The following is a 13076-nucleotide window of genomic DNA, read 5'->3' on the forward strand; positions in this document are numbered from 1 at the left end:
GCAAAGAGCGGGACAAAGAGGGAGCAGCAGCCGGCCAGGATTCGGGGGGAGGTCCCCGGGGTGCTCTGCAGGGACACGGGGTGAAGGGGCTGAATCCCGAGGCAGGGCAGTGGGCAGGGAGGAGCAGCATGTGCCCACGCCAAGGGCACAGCCCCGAGCCCCCGGGGCGCAGGAGAGCGGCTACGGTGGCGACGGGCACAACCGGAGCCTCAAGAGCGTGTCTGAGCCAGTGTGGAGAAGGGCAGTCATTTCCAAAATTGCAGGGAAAACCAGCAACAGATCTAGTAACGTCTTGGGCATACGGGACAGGAAAAAGGACTCGAGCAAGCCGAGTAAGCTGAAGAGGAAGACTCTTCTCCGGAGAACGGGATGGGACTATCAGGCAAGACCTGAGGCCGCGACACACGCTGCGACGCCGCTCCTGGTGCGCACGGCTCAGAGAGGAGCGTCCCAACACTCGGGGCGGAATTAAGCATCATCCCAGTCACAGCAGCGATTTTACAACATTCCTTGGCTACTTCTATTTGGTTTTTAAGCTTGTCCTTGAACAGTGACTCACCTAAGTCTTGCTTCTAGTGTGATATTATCAGGAGGTGGGCAATCTAATGCTTCTGAGGGAAGAAACATTCGTTTCTGTTTCCTCTTTTTATCTTGTTATTTGGTGCATCATCTTTGCTCGTCAGACGTGCAAAGCAGTATGCGTTGTGGTGGAGCGCACAGCATTTGCAATAAAATATTTTCTGTGATCATCAAATACCTCAGGTTCACTTTTTCAGTTAATTATCTGAGGGAAAAATAACCCGTTATTTGTTTCACATGCTTTAGAAGAAGGAGGATGCTACAAAAACCTGCCAAAAGTTCATTGAAGGAGACCACCTTTTCTAACACCTCCAGTCTTTAACATCAGAGAGCATGGGCTTTTTTTTCCTATACTTGTTTGATAACAGGAAATATGATTTTAACCACCCAGAAAGCGTCGTTGTGTTACTGCGCCAACACAGACAGACCCTGTCAGATGCTTCCTTAGCATTCCCTGCAGCGCTCACAGCTGGCGCGGGGAAGGGGCTTGTGCTGCCTGCCGAAACGCTGCTAACTGAACGGTTTCCGACGGCACGCAGCCAGGATCCACAGCGGATAATGAACCTTCCAGGGGACGGTTACTGCAGGGCAAACTCCAGGACAATTCTTCACTCTAGTTTCCAACTTGCCTACGCACAGAGTTATCTGCAGCCCGACCTCATCTCCGCTGGCTTCGCGCCTAGCCCACTGTGCCGTACAGCCCAACGCTGCGGGGCCGAGCCCCTCCCTGCCGGCTCCTGTGTCTTTGCAGGGTATACCTGTGAACCTCAGCTTCTTCGAGGTATTCTGAAACATCTTAGCTCATTCAGAAGACTACGGAATCTTCCATGGCATAAATTACTGCTCCATACGAAAAGACTATCAGAAAGCTGGCTCTTGAAAACAGTAGTCACCAAAACAGACAAATGCAATTAAATTTTTTCCCCCCATCAAATTCTTCCTAGGACATAGTCGCTTTTATATGCATACGTTCAAGTCTGTTGCTTTCACTGCTGTTGGTCTGGTGATAATCATACTAAAATATTGCAGTCCTCCTTCAGGGAACGATAAATGCATTCTGCTCAAGTAAAGTGTTCAAAAAAGTCTTTAAAAATAACCATTTTCCCAAACCTGCATGTATTCCACCCTGCGTGCCGTGCAAGCTCCGTGGTAACGGAGCCCGGTGATACAGCAGTGTGCCATCTTTTGGTTACACACGACGATCACAGCGCGAGCCACAGCGTTACTTAAGCATTAGCTTCAAAAAAAAATTAAAATTATCTGTCTCTACACAGCCTTGCTTCATTTTAATTCCAAGGCTGTCTTAAAACCTATGCGGTTAAGCCAGGCTTAGTCTTTAAGCCTAGAGCTGATATGGTGCTTTTAAACCACCTGCAGAGTACTCCCGCTGCAGGTGTGGACCCAGTTAACAAAGCACTTTAAGCTGCTCTGGTTAGGAGCAAACCGAGCGAACCTGTGCTCACGCGACTCGATGGCAGGCGGCAGATGGACGCAGCCGGCCGTGCGCCTGGTCCTAGCCCAGGCCCCGGCGCGCCGGCGCGCCAAGGGACGGGTCGTTTCGTGCCCACGACTTTGTCTCGCGCGAAGAGCGAGGCGGGTCCCCGGCAGCGGCGGGAGCCCCGCGCGGACACCAGGGAGCCGGTGTGCCGCCGAGCCCCGGGTAGACCGGGTCTTCCCTAACGGAGTGGGTGAAAACGTGCCTTGTGTATACTTCAAACCGGAGCTGAAACGTTGGAGCGTCCCACGCTGCAGCCAGAGCGGTACAATACATAACAGACGCGCTGCTCTTCCCAGGGACCTCCTTGACGGGGAGAAGCAAGTGCCCAAATGCATCCAAATAAATACTGCAGAGAGGGTCTCCCGGGTAGCAGGGGTGCTGCGTGTTACCCGTGCCATTGCATTAGGAACAACAACACAAGAACAACAGGAAAGATGGAAAAATAAAACCCTCTAAAAACCTCCTTTTTGGAGAGCAAATAACAAGACGCGGCAGCCAAGCCCGTCTCTGAAATCGCCCGCTCGCCCAATCAGGCAGAGCACTCATCAAATTACTGAGAGGTTTCTTCCGTCACCCTGATCCCTTGTTATCCAGTGACAGAGCGTGCACGGAAACGCCCTACAGACCGCTCGGTTTTCCAGCTTGTTTAAAGGTGTTGATGTGCACGCTGGAGCTATACAGAAGGGGTCGGCAAGAAATAAACCCCCGCAGCGTCTGCCAGGAAAGACGTGCCTCGTCCGCTGCTGCAGCTCTCCGGGGAGAGGGCTCCCGCCGTCCGCGCGGCTGGCTGCGCGCCCGGCGCTGCGTGCGGGGAGCCCGGCGCTCTGCCGTGCTGGCCGAAAGCGGCGTCGCTCGGAGGACCGTGCGCGCCATCATGCCAGCCCAGCAGAAGAAAATCATCTTTTGCATAGCCGGGGTGCTGAGCTTTGCTTGCGCACTGGGGACCGCGGCAGCCGTCGGCACACAGCTGTGGGTTAAGGGGACGATACTCTGCAAGACGGGAGCCCTGCTCGTCAACGCCACCGGCCAGGAGCTGGAGAAATTTATCGGCAAAATCCAGTACGGGCTGTTCTACGGCGAGCGTGTGAGACAGTGCGGGCTCGGGGGGAGACCCTTCCGGTTTTCATGTGAGTAACAATGGCGTTTGAATTATTTAACACTGCGCCGCTGCCGACGCGGGGAGCCGGGAGCCGGCTGCCCCAGCGTCCCCTGCGCATACGCGAGCCTAACGAGCACCAAATACGCTAAAGCAAATGCTGCCGTTACAGCGTTCTGGTCCTGGGGTTCAAACGGCTTCTTTTCTGATACTAGTGAAGCCACGCTAACATTTTCAATCATCTATAGTTCAATTGCACAGGTGCCTACATTTCAAAAGATTCATACTATTACTTAAAAAAAAAAAAAAGAGTATTTTTTTTTTCAATCGATCTCTGTGTGGGTGCCAACGTTACACCCTCTGGGCCATCGGGAAAGAATGAACTAAACCAGCAGAAATCTCATGAAAGAGCTGGGGCATAGATACACTTGGCTGCTGTCGAGAAACAAAGCAGCCGAAAAGTTAGCAACCTGCTGCATTAATTGGAAGAACGGCTGGTCGAGGGTAGCTGATGCTCAGTCGGTTGATCTGCAAATTGAACTTGGTATCTGACATCCAGAATTTTATCAAAGACTGTTAGCAATGGTTTTGCTTTACGTGTAATATTCATAACCTGTTTATCTTCAAGGATAAGAGGATCAATAAAATGATCAAGCGAACACACAGTTTGTATATAGCAGCACATTAAAGAGACAGGTAACGGCAAACAGCCCCTTGTTATGTGCCACCTGAAGTTATTGCAAAACACAGGTTAGAAACATTCTGCTAAAGAGCGCGGTTAAGTGCTTACATGAGTCGTTTAAGGCAAGGTGAGGTTACCGGATCAGGTATCAGAAATTATTTAGTACATAATATTTCTCCAAAGTAGTAGACCAAATTAATGTAATACTAAGATTTGCCATTTCAGTAGCCTATTTATACAGCTGAAGTTCTCCTCGATCGCTCTCTTTGCCGTCGCAGCGCGCAGACGCCCACCCAGCCCGTTACAGGCTGGGCTGTTTCCAGAGGGGTCCCTGGACCCCAAGGCCTTCGTTTTCTGCCGCCGGTCGCTGTTGTGCGCCACAGCTGACGAAGCCGCTAGCGACCGGCAGCGCGCGTTCCCGCACCGCCCAGCCGGGGGACGGGGCCCGGCCAGGCACCCCGGGGCTCGCGCCAGCACCCGCGGGAGCTCCCCGGGCAGGGACCGGCAGCGGAAGGAGTCAGCGGCCAATTCGGCGCGAGTGGCGTTAGGGGAAGGGCACCCACGGCGCCCGCGGCGTGCGGCAGGAAGCGCGGCACCCCCCAGTCCGCGTGGGCTCAGCGCTCGGGGCAGGACCAAGCCCAGCCACCACAGACGGCCCCACGCCAGAGAAGCCACGGTCAAGACAGCCCGTTGGCTTCTGCTTCTGGTCGGTTTGTTTTCACATATTCATCACTTAGGTACTTTTAAACCGTTGCATTTCCCACCTGGACACTTCCCCTTGTTATGGCTGAAATATTTTCACATACGGCTAGTGTGACTGTAGGAGCAGTTTCAAAAGAATTTTAATTCTGTGGGTGGTGTGAATTGATATTACGGGTAGCAGAGAGAATAGAAGTGCGCAGCTTGTTTGTGATGATTTCATGACATCAATCATCACGTATTTTTAAACACCTCACAACGCCCCGCACAGGTAAGCGCTGTACCCGTGCAAGTTCTGCAGAACATTTTCGACCAAAAGCTGGCCATGGCTGAAGGCGTTTGCTCTCACTGCGGCCATACCCTTCCTATCCGGGCTCACAGCCATCCCACGTAACCAAGCTTTCCTGCTAAATCTTTACCAAACTTCAGCAGAGCCCACAAACACAAGCGTAGCCAAAGAACACGGGCGGTACCATGCGAAGCTGCTAATTAGTCACAGCTAAGCCGCCCGCTTTGGAATGGTAAAAAACCCAAAACCCGAGCGCTCGTACAGAGCTGCAGAATCCTACTGCGCGGGAGAATATTAAAAATTAATTTCTGTAATAGGAGCGCGTAATGTATGCGTTCAAAGAACCCCAAGGCTTGCGGGAGGCGCGTAAAAAGAAAACGTTGCAAGAGCAATTCACTCAACGTCAGTAAATACCACCGTCCTCATTTTTCGGACAGAGGAAAATGAGGTTTGAAGCACGGGCATTAACGCCTGTTCCCGGGGTCTGAAACCAAGGCAGGGCTCAGTCTGAGCCTCCTCAGGTCAGAAGCGACGCCGCGGACGTGCCGGCGGGGGAGCGGCCCCCTCCCCGGGGAGAGCAGCCCTGTCTCCCGGTGCCGCTGCCCCAGCCCGGCGGGCACCCGCCACAGCAGGTCACCGCCCGCCGCGGCGCAGCCGCCGCGCCAGGGTCAGAAACACAGCCCGGGAGCCCTGACCGACCGAAGACCGACCCGAGTTGGCTGATCAGAGCTCGCCTTCACCTTCTCTTCTCCTTCGGTACAAGCCGAGCGTCAGCAGTGAAGCGTTCCCGCGGGTCTCGCTCACGACGCCACTCGCTCACGACGTCACACGCCCACCTTGTCAGCCTCTTTGCCCCGCGCTGGCATCCTTTACGCAGCGCTCGGGAAAGGCAACGCTACGAGGCGACGCGTGGCGCTGCGTACGCCCGCGGCGCAGCCCTGCCGCAGCCTAAACGGTTTCAGAAGCCCGGCCGCGCAGACCGCGGCCGTCCGCAGGGCAGGCAGCCGAGGGGAAGCCTGGCTGTCCTCTTCACAAACTCTTCCGAGATCACCTTTTATTTAGACTAAAAAGCAACCGCAACGCTCACTTCAACAGGATTTACATTTAGAAACGCTGGTCGGGTGGCTTAGCAAAGCACGCCTCTGCTAGACGCGTTGGCTTCGGAGGCCACGTCGCGGAGCAGGCCTGCTCACGTCCTCCGGGCTGCAGCAGCCCCGGCCCACCCGGGCCCGCGCTCCCGGGGACTCGCGGGAGCACCCCGGGGAGCAGGACCACCGCACGCAATATACGCATCCGTAGCTTAATGCATTGAAGCCCACTTTAGCGTGTCTGAGAAGAAAAGGCACGGAAAATAGGCTGAACGATTTAGTTCTCTGTGCGCTCCCGTTAAACGCTCCCCTCTGACCACTCTCTCTCTTTTAATTGTAAAAGGAATTTGCTCTGCCAGCACAGCCGGTTCGGCGGGGGAAAGCCTTCTGCTTCATTTGCTCTCGCCGATTCCCACCAGCTTCTGGGTCAGCAGTTCATTTTCTAAAGGTCGCTGGCACACATACCTAACGCGCAGCTTTGTTCGTTACTGGGAGGGAATGTTTTTCTTTCAAGACAACATCGCTGCCGGAATTAATTTTTCCCAATATGTCACGTATAAAACTTTAATGACGTAAACCGCTATAAACGCGGGTGTCAAGGGAAAGACTCGACGCAATGCAGTAACAAGTTTTCCTAAAATAGACAATACAAAACTGTAAAGTACACAGTTTTGTGTGTCCTCCCAGAAGCTCGCAAGAGCCAACGCTGCCCAGGTGAAGACTCTGCAGCCGTGTGGCTGGCTGGCCCGCATGGCGCAACGGTAAAATCGTACTGTACAGCACACGAGCCGTACGACTGCTTCTCATGCTTGTAAATTCGTGAAGTAGGGAATACAAAGTCCAACAAACACAAGGGCAAGTTTCTAAAGCGCGCTTTGTGTTGCACTGGGATGACGCTCGCTGCAGGGGGTCGGACTAGGCGACCGCTAACGGTCCCTTCCAGCCCGCGCCAGCCTCTGACCCTGCGGCGCAAGGCACGTGCGCACCGGTGGCGCGACCGGACAGTGAGGACCCACCCGCAGAAGTAACCTTTCCCGCGGGCAAATTCCTCTTTCAGGTAAACAGGTAAATTCCGCAAACAGGCGGCGTGCCGTGCGCGACACGTGCGCGCCCAGGCGGCGAGCGGTTCTGCTCCTGGCCTAGACCGGGCAGCTGGTGGCTCCTCCGTTACCCGCGGGAACGCGAGCGCTCGCGCAGCGCGGCGGAGGGCGGGCGCCGGGCTCCGCGTGCCCGGCGAGGGTCCCCAGCCCGTGGGGCCCCCCGTGGGCACCCGGCCCCCCTCGCTGCTCCCAGCCCGCTGCTAACAGCGCGAAGGCGATATTTGACGCAGCCTCGAGAAGGGCTGGCAGACCTTTACTTCATTCATTTCCCTCTCTCTTGGCCGGGGAGACGAACTGGCCGGACGCCGGGCTACCGCGCCGGCGGCGTGGCGAGCGGCGCGGCCGCTCGCTGGCAAACGTTTTACAAGGCGGAGCAAGTCGTGTGACGCTTTTTCACCCTCTGCACCCCACAGCCGCGGCGAGGCGCCGCCGGGGCGGCGCTGCCCCCGCTTTCATCGTGCCCCCGTGGATCAGGAGCAGTTAAGTGTTTGAGGATTCCTTCCAAAATACCCGTTGGGGAAATACAGGGGAGAAAATTTTGATCGTACAAAATTCGCTCATTCTTTCAAAATTTCATTCAGAGAGTTTGTCGCAATTAACTCTCTGATGTAACCTTAATTAATGTTTCCCTTTTTAGTATCATATTTCATTTTTAAAATAATGTAAGGGATTAATGTATGTACAGAGATATATCCCTTTTCTATTTTTAAGGATTTTTATCAAAACACTTTTTTTTTTTCTATTTTCTAAAAATAGAAGAGTGCCAAAGGACAGGAGGTAAGAAGCCCCCGATCCTTTTAGGTGTCTACACGTCTCCCTGGCAATAACAGTTGGTGGGTTTTCAGAGTCTCCGTACCATAAGCAACTTCACGCATTACCGTCCCCAGACATCTTACGTTCCTGGAGCCTTGAATGTCCCCCAGCGACACGCCATGCGCAACACGTTTAACCGGCCAGCGTGTCAGCACCACGGCTTCGCTAAAGATTTCCTGCTTCATCGTAACAAATTGTGGACCTTTTAACTTACAGATTTATTGCTTAAGGTTCTCAGAAAAAAATACGCTGATGCGAACATTACCAGCATAAAACTATAAATATTAAATTAAGTAAATATTGAAATTAGAAAATAATTGATAAATTATAATTAATAAAATAATTAATACTAAAATATTCACTATAAATAAATATTTAAAATACCATATCAAAATATCAGCATATTGTTTTACCCAAAATTCTTTGGGTATATAAACTTGGCAAAGCAGCACCGTATACTTGTGTAACCCAAAGAGGCGGAACCGCTGCTCTGACGCGGAGCGGAAATCAGCACCCCAGCCAGGAGCGGCGCTTTGCTTCCCTGGCAGATGAGGTGGTCAGACCCCGCTCTCGTGCGCTTCGGACGCGTCAGACCCGGCACACGCCGCGGCGAAGCGAAGGCGCCCGCGGCTGAGCGCGCCTTCTGCGCCGCCCGCCCAGCGAGCTCCTCGCGTGTGCGCGCAGCCAGGACTTGAATGCGCCCAAGGACTTTGTCCGTCACGCGTTGCCCGTGACGTGGTCCAGACCAAGAGGCCGGCGCAAGGGAGAGGGACCCCCGGGGACCCCGCGCCCGCAGGGGCTGCCCAGCCTCCTCCCTGCCCGCGCACCCATCCCGGGGAGAGGGAGCCAGGAGAAGCATCCCTCGGGAAGGGGAGCTACCTCACCCTGTCCCGGGTAGCACAGGACGTACGCACGTGGTACGGATACTGACACAGAGCTGGGAACTTCTCATCCTCGCCTTATCCTCCCTGCGCCTGTGTTTTGGAAAATAAAGCGAGTACAAGACTCTACTGACCAGAACAGTCCGGCCAGAATCGCGCTCCCCGTGCGCGGCCGAGCACGCCGGGCAGACACGCGCGTTGCCCGCAGCCGAGCCCAGAAGCTGACGGATCCAGGCAGGCGCGTAGACACCCGTCGCCCTCCGTTCAGAGCAGGAGCCAAGCAGGCACACCGCAACGTCCAGTCTCACGTCCCGCGGTGGGACCTCACCAGCATACATGCGGAGCGCGTTGCTGGATTTGCTGTCGGCCCCCCAGAAGAGATGAGCGGGTGGCCGAGCCTCCAGCTGAGGAGCGCGAGATCGGGCCCGTGACCCGGGCGCTGAGTCGCCCTGCGTGCCCGCGTGCAGAACCGTGCAAGGGGGACCCGCTTCCTCAAAGAGGAATTTTTTTCTAAGAGTATTCACACTAGGGACCAAATACCACCTTGGTGGATGGTAGGCACGTTACCCTTCACCCCGCGGCTGCGTGATCTGGCTTCTGAGGAATGAATAACCCTAAAAAACTTGCACTGCCCTGAGCAGCGCTTACAGGCGGAGGGGGGTCCGTTCTGCCTGCCAGCGCCCCGGGGTGAGGGAGCAGCCACTGAGGACGCCGATCCGGATCGGGTCCCCAGCATTTAAAGAGCTGGAGGCGCTGGGGGTCGCGCCCTGGAGAGCGACCAGGCGGGGGACGGCCACGGGCTGGGTGCCGGGACGGCAGAGGTGCCGTTCCGCATCCCGCGCGGGGAGTGGCCGGGGCGGGGGGAATAACGCACCGGGACGCGCGCTCGGGAAGGGGAGGAGAGGCTTAGCCTGGAGCTGATATTTCTCTCCTGGCCCGTCTACACTTCCGAGTGTCACGAAATGCTTTTGCCTCCAAACATCCGTGAAAACCTGTTTCTAGTTAATAACTTAATTTTCATCTTCCTTTGCATTTGGAAGAGCACAATTTAAAAAAATTATCACAAACCAGCAAGAAACCCCTGGCCTGACTTCTGAAACAACTCTGCCTAATGTGAATAATAATGTTTTGTTTGTTTTGTTTTTAGTTTTTCCAGATTTGCTCAAAATTATCCCTGCAAGTATCCATGTTAGTGTCATTCTCTTCTGTACAGTACTGATCGTCTTTGCTCTGCTGGGAGCAGGTTTCTTCATGTTCAATGCTTTTGGCAGCCCTTACGAAACTCTGCACGGCCCCGTCGGGTTGTACCTCTGGAGCTTCGTCGCGTGTAAGTACCACCACGGCTAACGCCTGTCCGTGTTTGCTTCTTGCGATGACCGGTTTGTCGGCGTAGGAGACCGTATTAAGGAGCGTGGCGGCACTGGCTCTAAACTGGCGAGATAACGTTCGGCGGAAAGGCGGATGATTTTGCTGTATCAAAACGTGTTGTTTCCAAGCCGGAGTTAAGAGATAAAATGCCAAAATCCTCCATGAGGGCGGGTGGTGGGGGGGATGCGGGTGCGGGCAGCCCCGGCACCTCCAGCCCTGCTGCGTAAGCTGGCAGAAAAAAGGGGACGGTGCCCGCGAGCCGCAGGGACACGCAGCTGGGGCCGCATCACGGATGCACAGCAGACGGTTGGAACTGGGAATCACACAGACGGGGGGAAAGGGGAAGAAAAACCCCCCAAAAAGCCAGTGCTGCAACTGCTCGCCTTCACCAAGATGGGAGGTCCCCAGCTGTGTCAGCCAGCCCGCCGCCACCAGCAGGACCTCCCCGAGGAAGGAGTGAGGTGCGGAGGCCGAGACGGGCAGCAGCGCGCTGGGAAGGGGGTCTCTGAAGAAGCCCTGCCAACAGGGCCGAGGGGCCACCCCTCTGCCCCTGCCCCTGACAGGCCAGGGAAAGCCCATTCTCTGTGTCGCTGCCTTGGCTGACAAGAAGATCTACATATTATATATTACTATCATAATTTAGTGAAGGACTCGGGTACGTACGTACCTTCAAACGTGCAGACAGCTCAGTCATGTTCAGTGGGACAACGAGCAGCTTCAAGCTGAAGAAGGGCACAGATACTTTGCTGGGTCAGGGCACTACGGCGGCTGTGCTAAATATCATGGGTCCTAAGCCAAATTCAATTAAAAAAGCCTACCAATTTCAGTAGCTGCTGACTTGGATTCTAAACAGCATCTCCCCCTCCGTTTCAGGTTGCTGCGGTTGCCTCATCATGATTCTCTTCTCTTCAGAAGTGAAGATCCACCACCTTTCGGAGAAAATTGCCAATTTCAGAGAGGGAAGTTTTACGTTCGAGACTCACAGCGAACAGTTTGCAAATTCATTCTGGATCATCCTGGTTTGCTCTCTGGTGCAATTCCTGAACGCCTTGTTGATACGATGTGCTGGATTTGAATTTCCCTTTTCAAAATCAAAAGATTCAGGGACAACCACTGGAGCAGTTGACCTGATGTATTGAAATTACATAATTTAAGGACATTTCAAGCCAAGAGGTTGAACACTACTACATTTAACAACCACAGGACGTACTAAATTGTAAACTATTAGCTCTAAGAAAGTTTTAAAAAGTGAAGGTTTCAAATAAATGTCAATATGGCATATGCAGAAAACAAAAGAAAGCATGTTATTTGGTAAGGTCAAGGTCAAAATACCCTCTCCTTCTTGGCATAAGACCTTATGAAGACATTTGCTTTTTTTCCAGCAAGTTATCTGAAAGGTAGCTAGTATGAAGAAAACTTGGAGTATCAATAGCACCAAACCAGTTCTAGAGGGTAAAATAAACGGGCTGCAATAGAGGCACACGCTATCGCCAGCAGCAGTTTCGCCCTTTAGCCCTCGTGAAGGCGAAGATGCCGCTGCTACTGCGTCAGGGCAGCGGAGAACAAGGACACCCAGCAAATGTATAGACATCAAACGAGAGAAAAGAAACCGTACGGGCTTTGCTGGTAGCACACACCAGGCCCCGTCTCAGGAGCAACGGAAACGGCGCGTGCTTGCGGGACAAAACCCAGACACCCGAAACCACCACTGACGCTTTAACGTCACGTGCGCGGCAGCGCTACGGCTTCTGGCCGTACAGCTGCCTTCTGGGCTCTCCAGTTTTAACGACCCAAACCGTAACCCTCTGAGCCCAAGGCCCCCGTCTCTCCGTGCGATCACTGTAGCTGGGGGCTTCACGATCTCGGTTAAAAAGCTACACGCGGCAGAGGCGATGCACAGTGCTCCCGCCGCTTGCCCGCGGGACGCAGCCTGACTCGGCGCTGCCGCACGAACCCTCTGCGACACGTCAAGGCAAAGAACGCTTCCCAGAGCAGAGCCACAGGAGCGCGAGGCAGGCGCCTCCCGCGCCGCGCCGCACCCTCCCAGAGCCTCCCGGTCGGAGGCGTGAAGAACCCTGCCCGGAGAACGGCCCCGGCAGCTCTCCTCGAGCAGCACCAACGAGCAAAACCGAGACCTTTGCCCGAGGGCAGCAGTGGAAGGACGCAGCCGCCGGGCCGGCACGGCGTGCCGCGCTCAGCGGACGCTGCTGAAGAAACGCTGGGGGTTCTGCACCTCAAGGCGTGCGGGAAGCCAGGGCGGACGGACGCATCAGCCCCCGCAGCCTGAAACCCCTGCAAGTCAGCTGGAGCGACCGGAGCGCTCATCCCCAGTACGGCTATGCCGGCCCCGCCATTTACAGCACCGCGCCACCCAGCACCACCTCCGTGGGGTTACGTGGGTGCCTGGGAGCTGAGCCGCGCCTCGCCCGGAGCGAGCGTGAGAGGAGGGGCGAGGGGGTGAGGGGGGCGAGGGGGGCCGCCCCGGCCTCTGCAGGGCTGCGGCCTGCGCCGCACAGCTGCGGGCGAGGAGCCGCCGCGCCGGCCCGCCGAGCCGCCCGCGGTGAAAACCACGCCGGGCACCCGTGAGGGCTCGCAGCCGAAAGCCATGTACTTCAGCCTCTAGCAACGTGCGGGATGACCTCACTGACTTTTCTGCCCTTTTTTTATACTTTTACTACAAATAGCAAAACATTGCTGGGTTCTTTGGTGAAAGGTTTGACAGCTACAGCCCTGCTCCAGAGACCCTTTCACAAAGCAGCCCGGCCTCCCCACGCTGGACCGTATCTCCCTAGATTTTAACAACGTGTAAGGGCTGCCGCAAGTTGCCACGACCCCCAGCTTTTTTCATCATTTTCTTCTTAATTAATATGCATATTTTTCTTAATGTTAATGTATCTTCTTTAGTTGCACCAGGGGAGGTTTAGATTGGATATTAGGAAAAATGTCTTTACGGAGAGAGTGGTCAGGCATCGGAACAGGCTGC

At 54.8% G+C, this 13076-nt stretch overlaps 1 protein-coding gene across 1 annotated transcript; it reads left to right on the plus strand.

Moving 5' to 3' along the window:
• Positions 1-2774: 2774 nt before the first annotated feature.
• CLRN1 (clarin 1) lies at positions 2775-11232 on the plus strand (the record flags this gene model as incomplete). Its single annotated transcript, XM_082003732.1, has 3 exons — positions 2775-3204; positions 9873-10052; positions 10967-11232. The coding sequence occupies exons 1-3, from the start codon at positions 2952-2954 to the stop codon at positions 11230-11232; spliced, it is 699 nt and encodes a 232-aa protein (XP_081859858.1). The 5' UTR covers positions 2775-2951.
• Positions 11233-13076: the final 1844 nt, after the last annotated feature.

The sequence above is a fragment of the Phaethon aethereus genome, assembly GCF_964289735.1.
Source record: "Phaethon aethereus genome assembly, chromosome: 9".
Classification (NCBI taxonomy): Eukaryota; Metazoa; Chordata; class Aves; order Phaethontiformes; family Phaethontidae; genus Phaethon; species Phaethon aethereus.